Below are 22,729 nucleotides of genomic sequence, written 5' to 3'. Positions count from 1 at the left end.
GTTTATTTTCTTTGAAATTTGGCAAAAATTATTTTGGTAAAGCGAGTATTTTATTTTTTTTTAATTTTTCTTTTCAATAATTAATATTATTGCGATTATTGGTTTATACATTGTTTTTGTATTCTAAAGGAAGAATATTAATGATTTTTAATAAATCGAAATTGATTATAGGCATGGAAATGCGGGAGGGCAAAACATTATATGAACAAAAACCGATTCTAATTATTTTGAAGTTAAGCAGCGTTTTTAAGCGAGATTTATTTGACAAGTCCTTGATTGCTGTATGCAGTTAATTGTTTTAATCCTTTCTCTGAATTGAGTTTTGTAGAGGTGCAAAAAACTTTATTCTCAAAACTAAGATATTATTTTTTTATTATATAGAAAACATAGAAAGCAGTAAAGGCTTGCATATTCTTAGCAGCAGTTTATAGGTTTGCCATGATATGTAATAATTTTGATATGTTTAATAATAATTGTTATTATAAGCAAAATTAAAAAAAAATGTCAATGGAACCAGCGCAATATAAAATAATAACGTAGGCTCCATTTGAATTACGATATTTTGTTCATTAAAATCTGAATTTACCGCAAATGTTAAAAAAAGGAGAAAATCATATACGTATAAAAGCTTGAAGATGGCAAAACCATTTTCACCTGATAGATTTAGCAATTGAAATTCAGAGTAATGGTTCCAACATCATTCGTGTTCTTGAACTTACAAACTATTTCGATATTGTTGAGTACATGTAGAAATGCTTGTTAAAATGCTCATAAAATTAAAAATTATTTACCCAAATTATTTTTCTTTTTAGAATCAATAATATTTTTCCTTTGAATATTCTTAAAATATAACATACATTTATATATGATTGAGAATTATTGGTATGTGTTGTGTATGCTTTACTTATTAAAATTTTTAAAATCTTAATAAATTTGATATTGAGTCACATAATAGATGATCTGGACGGCGAATTCTTATAATACCCTCTTGAAATACAGTAAAATCATCAGCAATATTCATATCAAGTGTCATTAATTTTTCAGCAGCTAATGGATGCCATGCTCCAAATGTACATGCGGCATTTAACTATACATATTAATATTATAAAGAAAAAAGAAAAATAATTAAAAATTAAAGAATTAAGATTATTTATAAAAAAACGGTTTGTATAACAGTTATCATTCACTATTTGTTGATATTTTGAACAATAATTATATATCTACTGCATATGCAGTAGATATATATCTACTGTATATTAGCTTTAACAAATGCTGTAATGATTAATTAAAATAAGGCAAAAATTTAATTTAGTAATTTAAGTTTAAATTGATCTACAATTCTTGGCATGCCTTAAAAGGTATGAGAAATTATAAATTTTCCATTACAAATTTCGGGCTGCATCTCGAAAACCATGGCTCTAATAAAATTAATTGTAAGACCGAAAATAAAGAACAGTCACTGTAAAACAAGCTTCCGACGGCTACTCTATGTCGCATGGTTCTGAAGTTATGTATAAGCGTTAATGTATAAGCATAAAAAATTTGCTACCTTTTTTTTGGATAACAGGTTGTAGTTCGAAAACGAGTATATCTGCACCCCCATCCCACACCCATACAATTTTTTGTTGCAAAGTATAACAATTGTATAACAATTTTTTTGTTTTAAAAACAAAATTTAATGTGCTTTTCCATTGCACTTATTCAACTAGTTCACAGAAACTTTCACATAAAATGCAGATTTTTTTAAGTTTTAGTAAATTCTTAAAGAAGTTTTTATTCAATTAGGATCTAATTATAGATATTAACATTGAAATGCTAGGTAAAAAGCCAATTTAAAAGTTTAATTTACAAAATAAAATTTTCTTTAATTTTTTCTATTTAGTTTTCGTTGAAGAGATGTAAAAAAAAACTTACACTCGTCTTACAAAAATATTTAAAAATTTTTTTTTTATTTTCTAAAATAAAAACTTGTATAACAGATATAAAGTTTGTAAAATGTTTAAAAAATCTTTAACTTTTTTGCTACATAATCTAACTTTTTTTTTACTCAGGAAAACTATGCGTGTATACAAAAACGAAGAGAGCCTATCATACCATGGAGTTAAAGTTATTCAAAACAAAAAAGTTTGCAATAAGGTTTGATATGGTTTTCTTCCTGTTTTTTTTTTTTTCAGTTTGGTTTTAAATTGGTTAAAGAAAGTTTTGTTCGACGTTGCCAAATAAAGTAAATTTTTTTTGGTTTGAAATTTAGATATATTTTTTTTGCAAAAAAACTTTGTGAATCGTTATGATTTACTGTTTGTGTCTTCCCATTAATGAAAACTTTTCCCATTAATGAACTCTTGAAAACTTGGAACTAAAACATTTAATTAAGTGAAATAAGTAATATTGATGAACTAGAATTAGTATAGTGTAATTTCATTTTTGGAAAAGAAGAAATCCTCGCCAACTTCAACAGATTTTGTTAAATTTTTGAATAGTGAGATTTCAATAGTTTTGTATAGTTTTCAAACAATTTTGAATTGAGCAAATTGAATATAAGAAATTATAAAATTTGGAGCAATTTATCTAAATAATTTAAAATCTTGATATGGTTTCCAAACATGATTTCGCAAATTACTCATAGGCTAAAAAATTTAATTTTAATTCATTTTCTGTCATTCTGTAGCAGAGCACATGCTATGAAAATTGCTTGTTGTATATCGTAGATTTGTGCCATTGAAATGATTTAAAAAATAATTTCGGCCGGTATTTCGTTTAGTTACTATACACTTACTCTTATATGAAATGTCTTCAACCCTCAGTATTTTATCTTTATTGAATATCAGGAACTTATTCTGTACAGTAAAATTAGTTGTCTTTATGCCATTTTGTTTTTAAAAATTTATTAAGTTCATATTCTATTAACACATATGTGGGCTCATCAAGAAATTAATTAACTCATAAAATCTAATAATTAGCTTCTATATATACATATACCCGAATATATTCGAATAAGTACATGTACTGTACATGGTAGTTGACAAACTATTAAAATAAATTTTGTATATTATCGTAAAAGAAAAGCCATCAAAAGCAATAAATTACATTTTCATCTCAACACAACCCCTTAAATATCTACCCCTTAAAAATGCTTTAGAGAAGATTCTCTACAGATATGTGTAAATCCAAATTTGAAAAGGATTTCAATAAATTTTGATTTTCAAAATATATACAAACTCATATACATATATAGCTTATACATGTTTATGATATTAGAAAAGGCTTTATCGTTTTTCCCTCAAACATTTAAGGACATCAAAAGGCAATCAGTTTACAATTCAATTCTAAATATCTGACAACATTAATATTTCATATTTTTTTCTTATTCCTTTTATAAGTTCTTCTCATTTTTTACCTCATTCAACTAGATTTTAACTTTAATATTCTTTTGTTGTCTTTTTTGTTTTGTTCTTTTTGCCAAAACAAAAAATGTTTTTTAAAATCCTTTTTCATATTTCCACATGATTGATATGTACATACACATACTTGTACATTTACCTATATGAATATGTAAAAAAAATGTGAATTTAAAAGAGAAAATCGTATTAAAATTTTGACATCAGCGCATATATGAAAAATTTGAATTTTATAAAAAGGACTTAAGATTTCAGGAAGATTTTAAAGAGGAAAATATTTTAGATGTAAGAAGTGCTTTTAAAACTTTAAACCACTTAAAGAAAAATTCAATTTAAAAATAATTTTGGTAAATATGAAAATTTGATTAGGAAAAAATATATTTTTTTTTCTTTTAAAATTATTTATATTTTGAGTTGGTAGATGGCGATATAGGGGTGTGCTTTTGAAAATAGACGAAATGAAAAAATGTGAAGTAGAATATTTTTAGTATTTTTAATGAGATTTTATCGAAAGAGATTATTCAAGTGCGTATAACAAATTAACAATCTATTCGAATTTTTTAACAGAATCATAGTGTCGCAGATTCTGTTTGTACGAGGGTGAGACGCATTAGAATGCGCCGAAATCATAGCCTTGAAATTAAATATATTAAGATAAATCTGATACTTATGGTTCCTTAGTTTTTCGGTGTTATTTTTAATTTGCTGATGTTCGATCCTAATATCGGAATTCAATATTTTACAAATATTAATCAAGAACACGTTTGATAAGAAATTTATTAACTGCTTTTAACATGTCAGTCGGCTGATGAAATTCATGCCCTTTAATTATTTTTTTGGGAACAAATATCGCTCATCTGGAACAATTTGCAATATAATTGGCATGTTAGTGCTTTACGAAACTCAAACCTTTTTTTTAAAATTTATGTGAAGAAATTGTAACAAAGTTTTCAACGATTTAGGAATACTTGTATTTTAGAAAAAATTACGAAAATTAAAATTAACTTATCACAAAAATGTATTTTCTTTTCTGTTGTGAATCGAGGTCCATAGACCCTTCTCACATCGACCTATAGGATCTTTTGTGATTGCCATTCCCATATTTATTAACAACGCACCCAGCTAGGCCTCTGATAACATGTAAAGCAGCCGCCTCATAAAAAAAACCTTACTCACATTTTGAGCAAGTGTTCAATATTTTCTTGTATTTACTAAAAATTAAAATACAAAGGATTCAAAAATTTTTTTATAAAAGTATAAAAATATATAAAAATTTTATGCTCTTTCCTTTCTAATACGCAGGTACTTTTATCAAAAATTCAAGAATCAATCAGATTTCATATAAAAATCAATCAATCATTTTTTTTATCCTTTTCATATATCCTTTTATGTTATTTATCATAATAATATTATGCGTTTATGTTATTTGAAAAGAATTCTGTAAGAAAAAAAGTTTTTCATGTTTTGTGATAGTAACAAGCATTATTATATTTAAGGATTGATTATACGCTTTTAATTCTTATACTGACATTAATTAGAATCATACAAGTATTATTACTCTTGTACATATATCCTTATCACTAATAATAAATTAAAGATTTTGACATAGAGGAATGTACGTTCATTTGGCATTTATAACTTTTATGCACTGTTCGAATTTTTGTTTGATTTTTTGAATTTTCTATGATAAATTTTTAAATTAAATTTGTGATTTGTGTAAAAATAATCTAGGTTTATTATTTAAGGAAAAGTTCTTACTATGTCTTTCTTGTTCGATTAGATATTTAAATTTTCGATTAGACATTGATATTTAGTTCTTTAAAGTGAATTTTTTTGTTTCTTAAAGTGCAAAACATTAAAAATGAATTGAAATTGAATTTATTTTAAAGATTTTCCTACGAAAACATTTTGAAATAAAATGAAAAATAAAAAAAATTATCGAATTTAAATTATCCTAGATTCATTGGAAAATTGAATTTTTTTTTCCATATTCTAAGGATTTTTTTCTAATTCTTACATTTTTTATTTTATTTCAAATTCTTCTTTCTAATGTTTTTTGATTTAACTTTATAATAATAATAATATAAAAATATCCTTGTTAGGATAGTAACATTATCTGTGAGTATAAGCTTGTAATATTTGCGAGTTTTTTCCTAGAAAAACGAGGAGGAGGAGTAGGACAAAAATATCAACATTTTTGATTTAAATTTATGTTTCGAATATAAATTCAATATTTTTAAAATTTATTTGTACGTATATACATACAAATATAATTCTTTGCTATTTATTTTTAGATGATATTTTACGGGAAAATTAGGAGGAAGGGAACTAGAATATTGAAATTTTAATAATAATATAACTAGGTTCTTCCAGGTGAAATGTGAGATATAGTTATGGATTTTGTTTATAATGAATAATTTTATTGATTACTGGAACATATTTACATTTTAATACCGTAAAATAAGCGTTCATGGCATAATTTCGTGGGGAACGATAATAGATATGGGCACTTTGTGTTATAATTGTTCGATCAGTTTTTCACTTTAATGATATTTTCTGTTTTTATAAAAAGGAATGTTTATTATGAACTTAAGTGTGAATTACACGACGGTAACAAAATAACTAGTATCTATAAACAGTGCAAATACTAATACTTCAATTTTATTCGAACTCATTTAAAAAATAAACTGCGATTTTGTTTCTGTGAAAAACCTGTATTTAGTAGTAAAAACTAACTTAAATAAATTTGAATATTGAAAATTTGATATTGGTAATAAATGTACGCAACTATTTCTGCCAAATACTCGTACTAAAGTGTTATATTTCTAGAGTCTTGTATATGTTTTAAGTGTTGTGTACCCAGGATGCTATATAATATTAGTGACTTTTTAAAATATAAAATTTTTAAAATAATTGTGGTTTTTATGCAGCAGTGTAAAATTTAAGTAATTTAAAAAATATTGATCAGAAATTTAAGACCCCTGCCAATCTACTCTATGGAAATAATATTGCTGCGCAAAGAAATTTGCGGACAATTGCTGAATCTTTTGTGTTTCTCTTATACGCACACATTTACTAGTATGTATTGAAAAATCCATGAAATATTTTTGATATTAAAACAAAATTAAATTTTTTTTGGAAAACGACATTCAAATCTAAAGTTTTTCAAGTTTTTTTTTTGTTCTTCTTTTTTATGATGATTCGAAAACAATTTTGGTTTTTCTATTCTGTTTTTAAAGGATAATTTTTTTTTAAGTGATATCTTTCTGAAGATTTTTGTATGTGAATTGTTATACATATTGCTTCTATAATAGAAAATACATAAATACATACATATATGTTGTAAAGATTTTTTTTAAATATTTTGCAAGGATATTATACAATAATAAAAGAATCCTTTTTACTTTTTATGATTATTAAGTTACAAAACGTGTTTTTTATTTCAAATAAATAATGATGATATTGTTATACATATATACGAATATCTTATAAATTGTATACAAGCACATTATAGCACATATATACACATTAACATATTATATTGAATTTACATTGAATCAATGGTGGTTAAGGAGCGGCTGAACTAGAATTTTTTATTATGGAAATGGTTCTAAAATCGTTCTTATTAAAAGCATAACTAAGAAATATTGTCAATAAAACATTTGTGATTTTGGCTGCTAATTACTGTTCTGTATAGCTACTGAGATTTTTAATAAATTTTATGATCTGATTAATTTTCTAAAATTTTTTCAAAGAAATTGTAATCAGTAGCAAACTTATGCTTCCAAATAATTTATTACCTCAAATTTAAATTAATATTGCGTCACTGACTTGCAGAGCAAGTAAATCTATAAACTGGCTAGAGAAAAAGTTGAATACCCCTGTCATGTATTTGCGTCTAATAGATTATTTAAATTGTATTTTATTGAGGAAAATTTTATTATAATTTAATTGAATAAATTGGTTTTCCTTTTTTTTTTAGTATATTATATTCGCACATGAAATATATGTATATATATATATTTGTATATAAAAAAAGAAATTAATGAAAAAATTCAGGTTGAAAGTAATTTTTTTATGAGATTATTTTATTATTCCGAATTATTTATTCTGCAAAAAATATAGCGATTAAAATTGAAGGATTCAATCTTTAAATATTTTAATATTATAATGTAATCAAGTGAAATTTTATAAGAACGTTCTATTTTCCGGGAAACCAGGTTTCAAGTTTTGAATTTTATTAAAATTTTAACAAAATGAGAAAAAATTCAATGACATGCAAACCAAAGTAAAATTACTGATGCTTTTTAATTAAGAAGAGGGTCTACTTCAAGGAATACTCAAGGAAAATGATTTTCGTTCAAAATAAGATGTTTTTAACTGTAAGACAACAAAAATTTCCGAAAGATTTACACATTTATTTAAGAATCGAATAATTTATTTACTCCTTCTGGGCAACTTTATTAGAAATTGTTTTAAATTTTATAATATTTTTGATTACTCTCATGGCATTGGTTTTTTCATAAAGTAGGGTTTTTTTTTTAAATTACCAAAATTGTTATGCAAAACCTACGATCGTATTATTTTATAAAAGGCGTTAATTTTTTTTAAATGAGCGTTATCATAATTTTTATCCAGTCCTGGACAGCATAAACAAAAATTTTGTATAAATTTAATATAAAAACAAAGAAAATTTGTCTGTATGTTGATCTGAATCATTTAATCTGATCAATTTATTTTATTTCAATGTATAAAAGATTGTGGAAATGTGGTAAGAATTGAATTTATGAAAATGATTCATTGCAAAAATATTTCCATATAACAGCTAGTTTGTGCATTCTAAATCAATATTCTAAAATAAAATATATTCATTATACACAAGCATACGTGTATATTTTATACGAGTACAATATTATGTGAGCAAATATTTCACATGTTGATTTTCAAATATTCGAACAAATAGATTTTATATAATTAATTCATACATCCTTAATATTATACAACAGTTTATAAAACCTACGGCTCATTTGTTTATAATAAATATTCTTTCCATTGTTATATTTTAAAAATATTAAAAATGAATTATTATATGCAATTGATTTTCTGATATACAATATTCATTACCACTCAGATATCTGTTATATACAAATTTTAATTTTCATCACGAATAAAATATTAATTATGATTTACTATTACTTTAATTATGATAGCATCATTAGAATATCCTTTTGTTTTGTTTAATGTCACGATAATAAAGGAAATTTTGTAAATTAATTATATCTGTATAATAAAATTATGTTTTAAATAATATTATATAAGAATTAATAATATTTAATAAAAGAAATCGTAATTTGATATACATGGCAAACAATAGTTATTCATGTTGATTATTCAATGCCTGATATTATTGAACTTGGTGACTTTGTTTTTCTAATACAATGTGAACATTTTTCATATTTTTCCTTATATTGTACTGCAAGTTAGGCTGTTGATTTTCCTGGTTTTTGTGTGTCATTACAATGAATTTTGAAAAATCAACAGAGCATTAGTATTATTATAAGGTTTTTAAATATAATTAATGGATTGGAAATAATTGTGCTCAGCTAAAGTTTTGTTTTTCCGGATTACTGGAATGTAATATGGCCACAATAATGATGCCTTGTATGAAATTTAATACCATTTTAAAGTATAATTGTAAGGTTATTCAAAATGAATATAAACAAAGAAATATTGAACACTTTATGTTCGAGCGTTATTTGAATGTAGGAAATTGACTAATTTGAATAGTCATGTAAGATAAGAGTTCAGGTTGTCATCCAAGTCTTTTCTTGTGATCCATACCTATTGTCACAAAAATTAGCACGACTCTTTTTAAATTTGATGTCCGATATATCAGTTATGAGCTTTAACACTATTACGCTTTCAACATTATTCAATGTAATAAATAATTTTTTAATTATCACAAATTTTCTACATATATAGCTTACCTCTTTACTATAATAGTGACATCTACCATTTAATCTTGTTGATGGTATATATTCAATAAAATCTATATAAGGACAATGTGGCAGTAATAATGATAAACCAATAAAACCAGAACTTGGTGGATTTTTACGTATTGGTTCACCAGAAAATATATGTAACATTTGCCATAGATGCCATATTGAACGTGGATCAATTAAATATGCATCATATTTTGGATATTTTTTACGATATTTTTCATAATTTGAAAATAAATCAAAATCAGCAGCATTATTTAACCAATCCTTAAGTGTACTATTATATTTTCCTGGATCCCATGCAGCAATTATTGTATTATGAAAAATTGGTGATTCAGTAAAATTAAATTGTGGTTTAGTCACAACCTAAAAAAAAATAAAAAAATTAATAAAAATTTATTATTATAGTTAAAATAAATAAAATTATTTTAAATAAAATAATATTTTTGAATTACTCATATACATACATAACATAGGTAATTTATTTTAATAATAATTTTAGTTTTCAAATATTTATAAGAGTTTTTTTATTGACAAAATTAGAAAATTAGAATTAATATAAAGAAGTTTCCCTTTCAATTGCATATTAAACAATTTATTAATATTGCTGCGGTGAAAGTAAAAAAATTAATTTAAAATTTTCTAGAGGTGTTTTTGTTTTCAAGGTCCATATTACGTGACGTTATAGAATCATGGAAATTTAAATTTTATGTTTGTATAATCAATTTTATCACATAAAATGATCATTTTAAATTTGATTAATAAAGTATATTTAACTGAAAAAATTTGATACGTGACTAAACACAATAATAGTTTTTTAGTTTTGCTAATATAATGAAAACTAAATGCTAAATTGTTGAACATTATTCATAGTTATTGAAAATTTATTGTAGGTTTAAGTCATAGGCTATAATTTACGAACTTGTATATGATTTTCAGCGATAAGGCTATTGAAAATAATCAAATTTAGTTAATGATAAATCAATTCATAAGAGACTGGAGTTTGTACTCCATTCCATTTAGAAAAACGCACCTTTTCTAGCAGTTTAGATGATCACGTTTCTCAATAAATTCTCAATAAGAACCTTCTGCTTGTGTTATTGTCACGGTTATTATTATGATCCCATTCATATTTCAAACAATGACTCTTTGAGATGTCACACGGCCATCATAATAATTAATTTAAAATTAAAATTAAAACTTAATGGCAACGTCAGTTTGAGTAAAAGGCCAGCCAACCATAGTGACCATGACTCTTAGATTAAAATCATTTCCATATTTCAATTACTTGTATTGATTTCCTATAAATGACTTGCATTATAATTACTAGAATTTATGATTTGACTCTCATGGCAGAGACTCACGGCACGCACTGAATTTTATATGCATATCTAGAATTTAACACAGAAATTCCAGGCTATTTAAAAAAAAATTTAAATAATTTCAATAATGACATTAATGTTGTCTAAAATGTATGTAGTAATCTTGAATCCGTTCACTTATATCAATATTTTAACTTTAAATTAAATTGGTATTTTAATTCGTCGTTATATATCCGATTCCTATTGATTATTTAGACCCCAGAATCATTATAGTTCAGCAAATAAAATATTTTTTCATCAATTCAAAAATTTATTGAATCCTCAGAATCTAATTTTAATGAATTCACTTTAAAAACAGTTTTTCGATTTCAAAAAATTTTTAAAATATTATTTCAATAAATTATTCTAGAAATCAGTAAAAATAATTAATATAAACTTTTCCAATTTAAGACTTATTGAAATTGAATTAATTTCAAAATCTATTATGATGAAAAAAAAATGAAACGGAAATAAAAAGTGACAAGAAAATATAAATTTTGACACAAAAACAATAATTATATTTTATGTTTCTAATTAAAATTTTTTATATTAAAGATTCAGTAGGGTTACCACTCTCAAAAAAAATTTTATGAACCACAAACCAGAAAAATGAGAAAAAATTAGTTAAATCTTAAAGGACCATGGGAAATTCATAGAAATGAGATAAAAAACTTAGGTCTGAGATTTAATTTGAAAATGATAAAAATATAATGTGGGGCAGAAGCTCTGCATTTAAATTTGATGGAGAAAATAGAAAACTATGCGATTATCATTAGATTTTCTGTTATATTTTTAAAAACAAAATGGGACAAGCTAATATTTTAAAAAATTTTAGCCTCATTAGCTGATTTCTTTTATTATTTTGAGTGTTTTTAATTTAAACATTGCAAATATTTACAACATTGCTGCCAAAAGTTTGATTTAAGGGAATAAAATGAATCTGAGGCTTAAACGCTCTTAATTTAAAATGTAGAGTTATCCTTCTGTGTACTTGACTCCACAGGATTATAATAAAAACTAAATGTGAACAAAAATGTAAAAAATAAAACGAAGTTTTGAATAAATTTGTAAAATTTCAAACTGGATCAGTAATGTGGCAACACCGCTTAGTTAACAACATCGTGTCGAGTTTCTATTGTAATGTCTTTTAAAATTTATCAAAATAAATCAATGAGTTTCTTCTTCTAAAAATCTGTAATATAATATGTAACTTGTTATATAAGGAAATAAAATTTTAAGTAATAGCAATAAATTGATAAATTTGGAAAATATTAAAATTAAATCAAAGATTCAATCTTAAAATTATTATTGATTCTTTGTATTTTACATGAAAACAAAATGTGTAAATGGGGTGTGTAGCACCTCATATAATAAAAATTTTACAATGAACAAAGGATATTTATTCAAATGAAATGTTTTCATTGTGCACAAGATGTATAGGCACTCAATACATACTCGTACATAATGGAAGAATTATACACCTTGAAAATAGGAAAAAATTCAAGAGAACAAAATGTATGTATAGAGAGCAATTAAACTTGAATGATTGATTCCTGATTTCATATATTTATGAGTATACTCTTATACAGACTCTTGAGTTCCATCATGCATAACGTGTTATATAATTTATTTATAAATATGTTCATACATGGATGCATAGTAATTTCACAATATAACAATTAAAAGTACACAATATTTTATTCTTTATTGTTTCGAAAATGTGCTTATGGCAATAAGGAATTCAATTTTTATTCAATTATTTTTTCATTATGTTGATGACTGAATGTATTTTGTTTTAAGAAATTTATTTATTTTTCTTTTTTCTAAATAATTGATATTGACTTCTTCATCTTTATTTTTGTTGATTATAATAGTATAACAGTATTGTTTAGGAATGTTTCACACTTGAAATATTTATACACTCAGTGTTTTATATTGATAAAGGATTATTGATTTTTGATTTGGAAAATATTTTGCAAACAAGTGTAATTTTGATTTTTGATTTTGCTCATTTTGTACATCGAAATATTGTTGATTGATTTTCTTTGTGATAAGTACTTTTGAATCTCATGTTAAAGGATAATCCTTCCTAAAGAGATGGATAAGGAAATTATTAGATTACAAAATTATAATGTGCATTGGCACATACAAGGAATAAATTAATTATGTAAATTAGGTGTTAAAATTCATAGATGAAGTAAAAATAGTTCTAAACTCGTATTTTCTCTTGAGATTGTTATCCATTTGTAATCAAATAAAAAATTCATATTTTAGAAGCAGTATCTGAATAGTAATAGCTTACTATAATTATTTTTATCCTTGAATATAAGAATTTTTCTCTATTATACATATTGTGTGGGAAAATATTTTTTCGTACGTACTTTAAATAATATTTCACTTGAAAGTAGAATTTCCAAAGAATCTCATTTTGTTATATGAAAATAGTTTTTAATGCAGTAAATATTGACTGATTGTAAATTATTGTAATAAAGTTTTCAGAGACTTTCCCAATTCGAAGGTACTTAAGGAGTTCTAAAAGAGGAGAGAAGGAGGATGAAATTTTAAGAAAAAAATATGGATTTGATAATCTTCTAATCTACGCCACATACAAACGCTACAAATTTTAATAAGTTTTTAAAAGTTTAAAGATGACATGATTTTGGACAGCGATCAACTGATTTTTATTGTTATCAAAATATAACAGTTTACATGTTATAATACACATTTTATTTTAATTGTTTTTGCCAATGTGTTTGTACGACATATTGTGAAAAGGTCTCAAAAATGTTCATAACTCTTATTCATCAAGATAAATAAAATCGGCCTTATGAAAGTTCAAGTACTGAAAACTCATGAACAGTATAACGATTTAGCTTCTCACTAAAAGGAAATATTTTAATGAATTAACACTAATTTAAAGGCTAATATTTTAATTTTGAAATTTATTATACGAGTCATACATACTACGCTATATTACCAACAGAGTCCTCTCTTAAATTTCTGAATTTATGTTCTTGTTAGGCTTAACATGTACTAAATTTGATATTTCAGCTTTTTTTACTGAGACAACAGAACAATATAGTTTTTCAAGAAATTGGGCCACATTAACTAATGCCTTCTTAAATAGTTAACAGTGCAATTTTAGCCAAATGTAAAATTACTTGTAGAACACATTTTTAAACTTTTGTAAACTTCTTTCTACGAAATGCGGTAGGTCATGTGCTGACCACATAAAATTCTTTTTTAAATATTCAATAGTATAAAAACATTTAACAAAAATTAAATACGCATAATATATGTAAAATTCAATATCATGTTCTGTTGATTTAGGAAATGAAATAAAAAAGAAAAAAATAAATGCTGTAAAATTTTACTATAGAACTTTTACATCCGATAAGTATGTAGATACATATGTACATAATTTTCAGTAACATACACAAGTGTAATAATGATGATACGTTATGAAAATGAATACATTTAGAGAGTCTCTAGAGAAATTTTAAAATTGTAATTTTGAACTCTACACATTTTTTTTTGTATAAAGTGCGATATATGGATATTAAGGTTTGTAAAGACTTCTACAATTATCGTTTGTATTAAAACATTGTCATAATTATGAACAAGCATAAGTTTGTATGAAATTAAAGTAAACATCTAGAAAAATTAAATTTCAGTTAACAGATGAATATTATTCTCTAAGAACAAACATGGTCAAAAATCTAAGCAGAAATAAAAGTTTTGAACATCTCTGAATATGTTCGAGAAATTTTATTAGTTTAATAATAAATATCAATTTAACGAATAAAAAATTTTTGCAAATTATATTTTATCTTGAATAATTCCCATAAACCACTAATATTCCGAAAAAAATTAGAACTATCCATCACAGTTGAAGCAGTATAGGTCTTTCAGTATACTATGGAGAAAGTGTTAAATTAATGTTTATAAATATAAGAAAATCTACGTTAAAATGTCCATAAAATAGGATGAATTTTTTCACTTCAGCCTGAAATTATCTGATAAAAGTCTTGCCATTTAAAAGAAACAAAATAAAAATCAGTTGATCGCTGTCCAAAATCATGTCATCTTTAAGCTTTTGAAAAAATATGGTAGAAAATCTGACGAGAACAAAATAATTTCCATGTCAAAAAAAGTTTATATTTTAAAATCTCATCAGATTCAGATTTAATAAAGATTTCGAATTCGTAGATTTTATCTTATGCCCAAAACCAATTTAATATCAGAAAATGAGAAAATAATTTATAGTCGAGGTCTGTCAAAATATTTTAGACAATTTTATGGCATAGGCCTAAAATAGCTTGCCTACAAACTATGCTTAGTAAGCAAAATTCGCCAGTATTTATTCGCCATTATTCATTTGAAACGCAAATAAATTAAAAATGCTAGAAAGAATTTTTTATTGATTCCCAGCAAATTTTAATACTTGAATTGAAAAAAAAAATTGAAAATAAATAACAAATTTAAAAGGATCCCGAACTATGTCAAGATGTCCTGTTAATTTTGGAATTTCCTGTAATTTTTAAATAATCTATTTTCATAAATAAATAATAAAATCATTCCAAAACATGAAAAACAAAAATCAGCAACAAAAAAATTTTTGTAATAAAATTAATTTTTTTTTTTCATATTTTATGAAATAAAAATAAAAATAACCATCAGAAAAACGGCGATTATCATGAATATTACGGCAACATATTTTGAATATTAATTAAGTCATTGTGTAGTACGACTACGGTTTGTTCTCTATAGCACTGTATGTAGTAAAGTTTAGTTATTGGCATATAAATAAAATGCGCAACAAAATTATAATATTTTTTTTTTTGCAATTTTATTCGAGTGCATTTTCAACATTACGCCGTTTAGAATTACAATTAATAAAAGTGCCGTGAATTATTATTATTAAAATTAACAATATTGAAATTGAATATTGTATGCAGAATTCGTTTATCACAATTTTATTAAAATATTAAAATGAATATAACCTATTTTTTTTTTAATTTTTTTTTTTGTTTTTATTGTAATTGCGCGATTTAGAGATACATTAGATTAGATTAGATTATTTATTTATTCATCTAATTAACATTATTTTATAATGTTCACCTTTTAATTAATTAATTTAAAATTAATAAGATATTGATCAATAATATAATTAATTTGGTTTATATTATAGGTAATGGATAATTTTATGATATTTTCATTTCCGGTTTGGAATACATTTGATTGATGTTACTTAAATGTTAAAGATTTCCGGTTACAATTTTGTATTAAAAGTATTCATGTATATAAGAATTTTAAATTTGCATAATCAAAATTGATGAAGTTCAAGAGATGAAAGGAAATTAAGGATAAAATAATGAATTTAGAATAAAAAACATAGGACACTATTTTATTGTTTGATTTTCGTAAATGAGATCAAATATTTTCATGGAGTTTTTTTTTGGAACAATTAGAGTTATATTGAAAGTTGTATAGTAGCCAATGAATTAAAATAATCATGCATATTTCATATGCATATAGGCAAAAGTTGCTTTATTGCCAAAATTTCTTTCAAAACACTAAATTTGAATGAACTTAACATATACTTTCAAAACTTAAATTTTTATATTTTAAACAAATTGTATGTAAATGTCTAGACGCATTAAAGATGGTGACAAAACCGTCTTCAGGTAAATTGTTTAAAATCTAAATTAATTTCTAATTTCTAATAATATTTTCGTTTCTATTTTAAAATTCTTATCATATATGTATGATATAGATTAATTATGTTATCATTATATAATAATTCAATAAAATCACATGATTCTTTTATGAACTTTTAAATTTACATATACACACTTATATAACAAACGAATACCATAATTAATTTATTAAATTCAATATCAAAGCCTATACCACCTTGTTGAATAGAATCGCGTCAATAAAATAAAAAGCAACATAGTATTTTAAGGTTCCCTCTCACTTTTTTTATTTTGTATTAAATATTAAATTTCAAAGTCAAAAATAAAAATATTATAAAAAATCTTACTTGAGAATTGACAACTCTAATTGTTGTTTTACTGCCAACATCCACTTCATATCCTTCTACTGGTGCATTATTGAATCTCATAACAATATCATGATGGTCTAGAAATTCCAAAAAAAAACAAATATATAAATAAAATTAATAAATAAATACGATATTGTAATTTGAATAAATTGTTGTTAACATCGAAAATTAAAAAAAAAATAGCAAAATATTTTGTAAAAAGAATAAAAATAATAAAAAAAAATACAATGCTAAATGTACGTGAATATTTTCAGAACCGCATATATGAAGCTTCTATAACAAAGTTACAAAAAAATTCAATAAATTTGTTTTTAAAAAAAAAAATATAATCGTATATTTGCCACCTGGATAAGGTGAAATTTTTTTGGTTTTTACTCTTGTATTTGTTATTATTTTTATTTTATTTACATAAATAATTTTTAATTTTAATTAAGAGAAGATTTGTAAGATAATTCAATTTGATTTATATTGCAAATGAAACATGTTAAATAAAAAATTTATCAAGCTATATAATGAGAGAGTCATCATAATTTTAATTTTAATCTCTTCTCTGTTTAAATTTATTCAAATATTACAGATAGTGAGAACAATATCACCCATACGATATGTAATTTATATGTAAATTAAATTTTGTTTTGTTTTAATATTAAAAATATAAATATTAATAACAAAGGAATAAATATTAAAATAACCGTAATGGTGAATATTGAATATGGAAAAAATAATTTAATAATATTTATTAAATAATTATTTTTACATAAATTACAGAATTTTTTGTTAAGTATTTCAAAAAACGAAAAGCGTGATTGTTATTTAAATAAATAAATTAAAGGTACCTATATAAGTATCAAGAATACTTGCTTATATAGATACATTATGTGTATTATGTGTTGTACATATATGAGTGATAAATTTCAAAAGACAAGTTCAAGTTAAGTTACGTATGTATATATATATATATATGCAATTATAATAATATTTTAATAAATTATCGTACATTCGCGTAAGTAATTGAAAGCATAATACTAAAATGATGGTATACAGTAAATCCCAATAGACAAGTCCAATAGAATATAAATAAGTGTTAAGCATTAATTTATGACGAGTCAAACAAGATTTGTTATACAAAGAGCTTACATGTTTTTAAATTATAATAGTAAGCAGTCTATATACAAAAAAATATACTGATATATGTATATTATTTATTATACGATATGTATGTCAGAGTTTTTTTTTTAAATTTCTTAGCTCAAGAAGAGAGCACTGTATACGTTTATGGAAATTAAATAGTAATGAAAATTAAATTGATTGAAGAGTATTACTATTAATTAACTAATAAAACAATATAATGTAATTAAATTTCTTTATAAAGAATTTCGATTGTATATAGGAGAAATGTACATTGAACTAAATTAAAATGTCTGCAGGAATTACGGTATATCATACAGTTATTGAATTGCAAAATGTAAAATTTATTAAAAATATATTTATTTAATAAATTATTTGGGATGATGAATATTATTTTTCATATATTTTGCTTTAATCAGATTAAGATTAATAAACAATGCAATACAAAATAAATTTATTTTCTTCTTTGAAAGTTTTTCAAACTCTATATATATGATTATATACAACGTAAGGCCACAAAATTTTTTTTTAAGTGTAATTTACTCGTAATAATGAATATAATCATAAAATAGCTTTGTTTTAAGAATACGAGTCTGCACAGTATTATTAATTTAAAAACACGAGGATTCCAATATCAATTTCGTATAAAGGCAGTATATTGACTCAGAAAATATAATATTGATTCTTGATGTCACTAATATAATATTTTGCAAAACTATTATACTTGTTATATAGGTATTTGAAACTGTTTAATCTACTATTTAAAACTGGCAATAAAACCAAATATAAAGAAAAATCTTTAGAGAGTAAAACCCAATATAAAGAATAAGTTCACATTAAAAAATAGGCAACCGTATGTCCTCTAAAAATATGATTGAAAATGATTTACAATTAATACAAACGTGCATAAATTTGCGAATTTTTAATTTTATATAAAATTATCTTTCTTATACTTACCAATAAATTTTCCTAATTTAGAGCCAGCCATTGATCCAGCACTTGATATTATTGCACAATTTTGTATATTTTTGATATGTTTAAAAAGTTTCTTCTTTGGGAATAATTTACCCAAATAAACTTTATTAAATGGATGATCTTTACGTTTTAAAATCCTCACGTTTGCTCTTAAATTTATATGAATTTTTATAAAAAAATTTTTAATTTTAATTTTTTGTTTACGAATTAAACTCACCTTTTAGCTAAACATGTTGATGGAAAATATCTTAAATCAAAAAATAAACTTTTAGCTTTTGTATCGACATTATAATAATTCGATTCATTTAAATAAAATTGCATTGATTTCTTTAATTCCGTGTATATACGATTACGATATAAATTTGTTCTATTTTTACATTCAATTGATTCTGGTATATTACAACGATATACCTTTGGATCCATTGTTAATGGAATATTTTTTGATAAATTAAAACTTGGTCTAGGTGATAATTTTGTTTTATTAACAGCTGGTTTTTCTTTACCCTCAACAATATATTTTTCAAGTGGATTTTGTTTTACATGAAAAACACTTCTTGATGAACGTATCATAGAATTTTTTGGATTATATAATGATGAGGATGATGGTTTATCTAAAATTATATAGGAAAGATGTAGAAAAAATATTTGTGGATTATATTATTGTTCACTTTATATTCAGTAATAGATTTAATACAATATAGGTTTAAGTTAATTCAAAGGTAACAATAATATATATTCGAATTCTGTTAATAGAAGTGGAATGTTGTCGGGTTATTGATTTTAAAACAAAATTAATTTATAATTAATATCACTAAATTCAGAACATTGTCCTTTAGTCAGTATTTATAGTATAATTTTAAAATTTAATTCGCAAATCAAAGTATCATAACGTAAAATTAATTTCATTATTTCCTGTAAGGCGTAAGATTCTTGTGCAAATATTTAGAAATTTTAAATGATAAACTATACTGAATTTAACTACATTGTAAATTCAACATAAATGTATTTTGTTTTGAAAATTTCTTATAGGCAAATTTTAAACTTAAATATGTTTCTAATATGGCCAAAGAATTTTAAGTACAATTTATGCAAGTCAGCAAGAAATTATCATTTTTCTAGCAGTAAGTTGTCTTAGAATCGTACTTCTATTAAAATCCCTAAGAATATAATATAGTATTTAGCTCATACTTTTGAATTAAATATAAAAAGTAAGTAAAATTTAACATATTTAAACATTAATTTCACATTTTACTAGACCGAAAAAAATTTTATATAAAATTAATATCAATTGGTTTCCCAACATTTTTATCTGCCTATACCCTGGCTTAATTTTAAATAAATTTTATTAATTCTTAAAAAATAATTGATTTCAATATTAGATTTCCTTGTCCATTTTTTATGAATTTAACAGAAAGATCTTAACAATTTTGCACTGTTGTTTTATTTATTTTTAAAAATTAGAAATTTTGCTACTACAGTCTTAAAATTTAATAAAAAATAATAAAGTATTTGATTTGAAAACGCGTAAATGTTGTATAGAATAAAAATATTGTAAAAAATTCACCACACTTATGGATATCAACAGATGATTTTTATTTAGAAATAAAAACAAAACAAAAACAAAAAAAATCCCATTATTTTTTCTCCTTTTTTCTTTTTTTTAATATACAGACCTTTAAGAAAATTTGGTTCGAATCTTTGCTTAACAAATTCATTATACATAGAAATTTCCTTTTCATATTCGTTAATATTTTGTATTGAAATTTTATTGCATAGATTTGGGCGAAAATTATAAATAAAAAATAACACTACTATATGAAAATAATTAAAATTGTAGAACATTGTGGAAAAAGAGTGAAAAAATCACTTCACTTGTTTATTATTTTTTATTTTTTTTTAAATTTTTATAATTTTATTAAATTTTTTTTTTAAATATTTTTTAAAATATGTTTTCTTCTTTTTGACATTTTTCTTTGTTTGTAAAATAAAATTTGAATTCAAAAATTCACTTTAACTGTAATTAAAACACACACACACGCATATACACTTTTTGAAAATTTTTGGTGGGTTTTGGATTTTTTTTTTCTTATTTTATATTTGAAACCTTTATTGTTTTTGTATCTAATTTTGTTTTTGTATTTTTAAACGGAAACCAAATTTTTACGAGTTAATAGAAGGCGATGTTATCCGGATGGTGATTCTCGCGTATCTAAAGTAAAAATTCATCTTGCAAGGATATTTAAAAGGATGTTTTTTTAGTTTTTTAGTTTTTTCTTGTTAATTTCATGTATTTTGGTTTTTGTGTGGTGAAGATTTTTGATTTCATTTTACATGAATTAAAGGCAAAAGAGAGAGCTTTTTTTCTATATTGAAAGAGCTTTGTTACAAAAAAAGAAAAAAAATATAAACAAGAAAATTTTATTTTACCATGGTTAAGTTGATTATAAAGTTCATACGGATATCGTATGAGTGTGTATGTGAATTGAAGTAAATAATTTCATTTTGTATACCTATATGAGTTTTGATCCTGTTTGTTATCTTTATATAAGGATTTTCACGTGTTTAAAAGTTTTAGATATTTAACTTTTACTAATTGGGATATAAATCTGACTATATGGTTTTAAGGTTCTTTGTTATTGTTCTCCTTTAGATGGCTTTTATGACTCCAAATATAAATAATAATGTAAGAGAAAATTTTGAATAAGAATATTAAGTTGCCTTATAAAGAATAAATTTCGCTTTGGATTATGTAATTTTCATTTCGTTAAACGGAAATGATCTTCTATTGGAATTGGATCAGATGAAATTGATTGCTATTAAAGCGTGTAGGACACACAAGCTAATTGAAATTTTGTGAAAATTGTGGCATAAGAAATTTTATACGAAAAATATAATAATTTTAATTATTAAATATAAAAATTTCTTATTATCTAAGTAAATATTGAGTCTGAGTTTTGGCTAGCAAATTTATAAAAGACACAATTTTAGTTATTCTATTTAAAATTTTTTCTACTTTTCATTACTGAGAAGGAGGGCTCAAAATCCAAAATGTCACTAAGTATTTTAGGTGTACTTTTGTCTGAACGTATTATATTATATCAAAACTACTTGATGGTACTCTTGATGCAAAATAAAACTTCGAGAGTACTATGGAATCTCAGCCGCCCTATATATACGTAGGAAGCCTATATAGCATCATATTACCGTTTATTACAATTTTTTTTTGGAAAATTATTATAGCTATAAAGAGATGAATTTAGCTTTATTATGCCTATAAGTATGTATAAAACAATATAAATATGTATATCCTATAGTTCAATAATATTATGTTTCACACTTGAAGTACATATTTGTTTAGTATAATGTATTAACGTTGTAAAATTTTAAAAGAATTATGAAAATTATGTTTTAAAGAGAAACAAAAAAAATACGAAAAAATATTTGAATACATAAGAACATAATTACACGTGTACAAGTATACATAAGTAAGTATAGTGGAACAGGTAGGTACATTATCTTTTCATTTTTGCTTCTTTTTATTTTGTAAATCTTCTCTTTAACGTAAATAGGTACTTAAATAAGAAATTATATTTATGCTGATGTTTGTTAATTCTTTAAATATAAAAATAACTATAAACATATTTTTAATATTCATTTCATATATTATATTGTGTACTTGACTTTGCAGTTAGATTCATCATATTTTGTACATAGACAAGAGATTCTTAAATATTTCGTTTTGCATTGATGTAAAGCCCGATTTAATTTTTAAAATACAACATGCATGGTAAGTCAAAATGT

The 22,729-nt window shown here is 23.4% G+C and overlaps 1 protein-coding gene across 1 annotated transcript; it reads right to left on the bottom strand.

Annotated features, from left to right (window-relative positions):
- Nucleotides 1-610: 610 nt before the first annotated feature.
- On the bottom strand, nucleotides 611-21,126 carry LOC129611019 (beta-galactoside alpha-2,6-sialyltransferase 1). The gene is made up of 6 exons (XM_055523922.1): nucleotides 20,602-21,126; nucleotides 19,146-19,539; nucleotides 18,911-19,077; nucleotides 16,805-16,902; nucleotides 9,386-9,763; nucleotides 611-1,087 (listed from the first exon to the last, which is right to left on the bottom strand). Exons 1-6 carry the CDS (start codon nucleotides 20,768-20,770, stop codon nucleotides 917-919), a joined length of 1,377 nt encoding a protein of 458 aa, XP_055379897.1. The 5' UTR covers nucleotides 20,771-21,126; the 3' UTR covers nucleotides 611-916.
- Nucleotides 21,127-22,729: the final 1,603 nt, after the last annotated feature.

The sequence above is a fragment of the Condylostylus longicornis genome, unplaced genomic scaffold (assembly GCF_029603195.1).
Source record: "Condylostylus longicornis isolate FDR11 unplaced genomic scaffold, ASM2960319v2 ptg000048l, whole genome shotgun sequence".
In the NCBI taxonomy this organism is placed as follows: Eukaryota; Metazoa; Arthropoda; class Insecta; order Diptera; family Dolichopodidae; genus Condylostylus; species Condylostylus longicornis.
The sequence above is the reverse complement of the archived record's forward strand: the minus strand, read 5'-3'. Positions and strand labels throughout refer to the sequence as shown.

Excerpts from the sequence above, each read along its gene's own strand:
- LOC129611019 (XM_055523922.1), bottom strand. The coding sequence starts at position 20,770 with ATGTTCTACAATTTTAATTATTTTCATATAGTAGTGTTATTTTTTATT. Across the intron at positions 19,540-20,601 it reads CGAACCAAATTTTCTTAAAG|ATAAACCATCATCCTCATCA; the intron begins GTCTGTATATTA and ends ATATAATTTTAG. Across the intron at positions 9,764-16,804 it reads TTAGAGTTGTCAATTCTCAA|GTTGTGACTAAACCACAATT; the intron begins GTAAGATTTTTT and ends ATTTTTTTTTAG.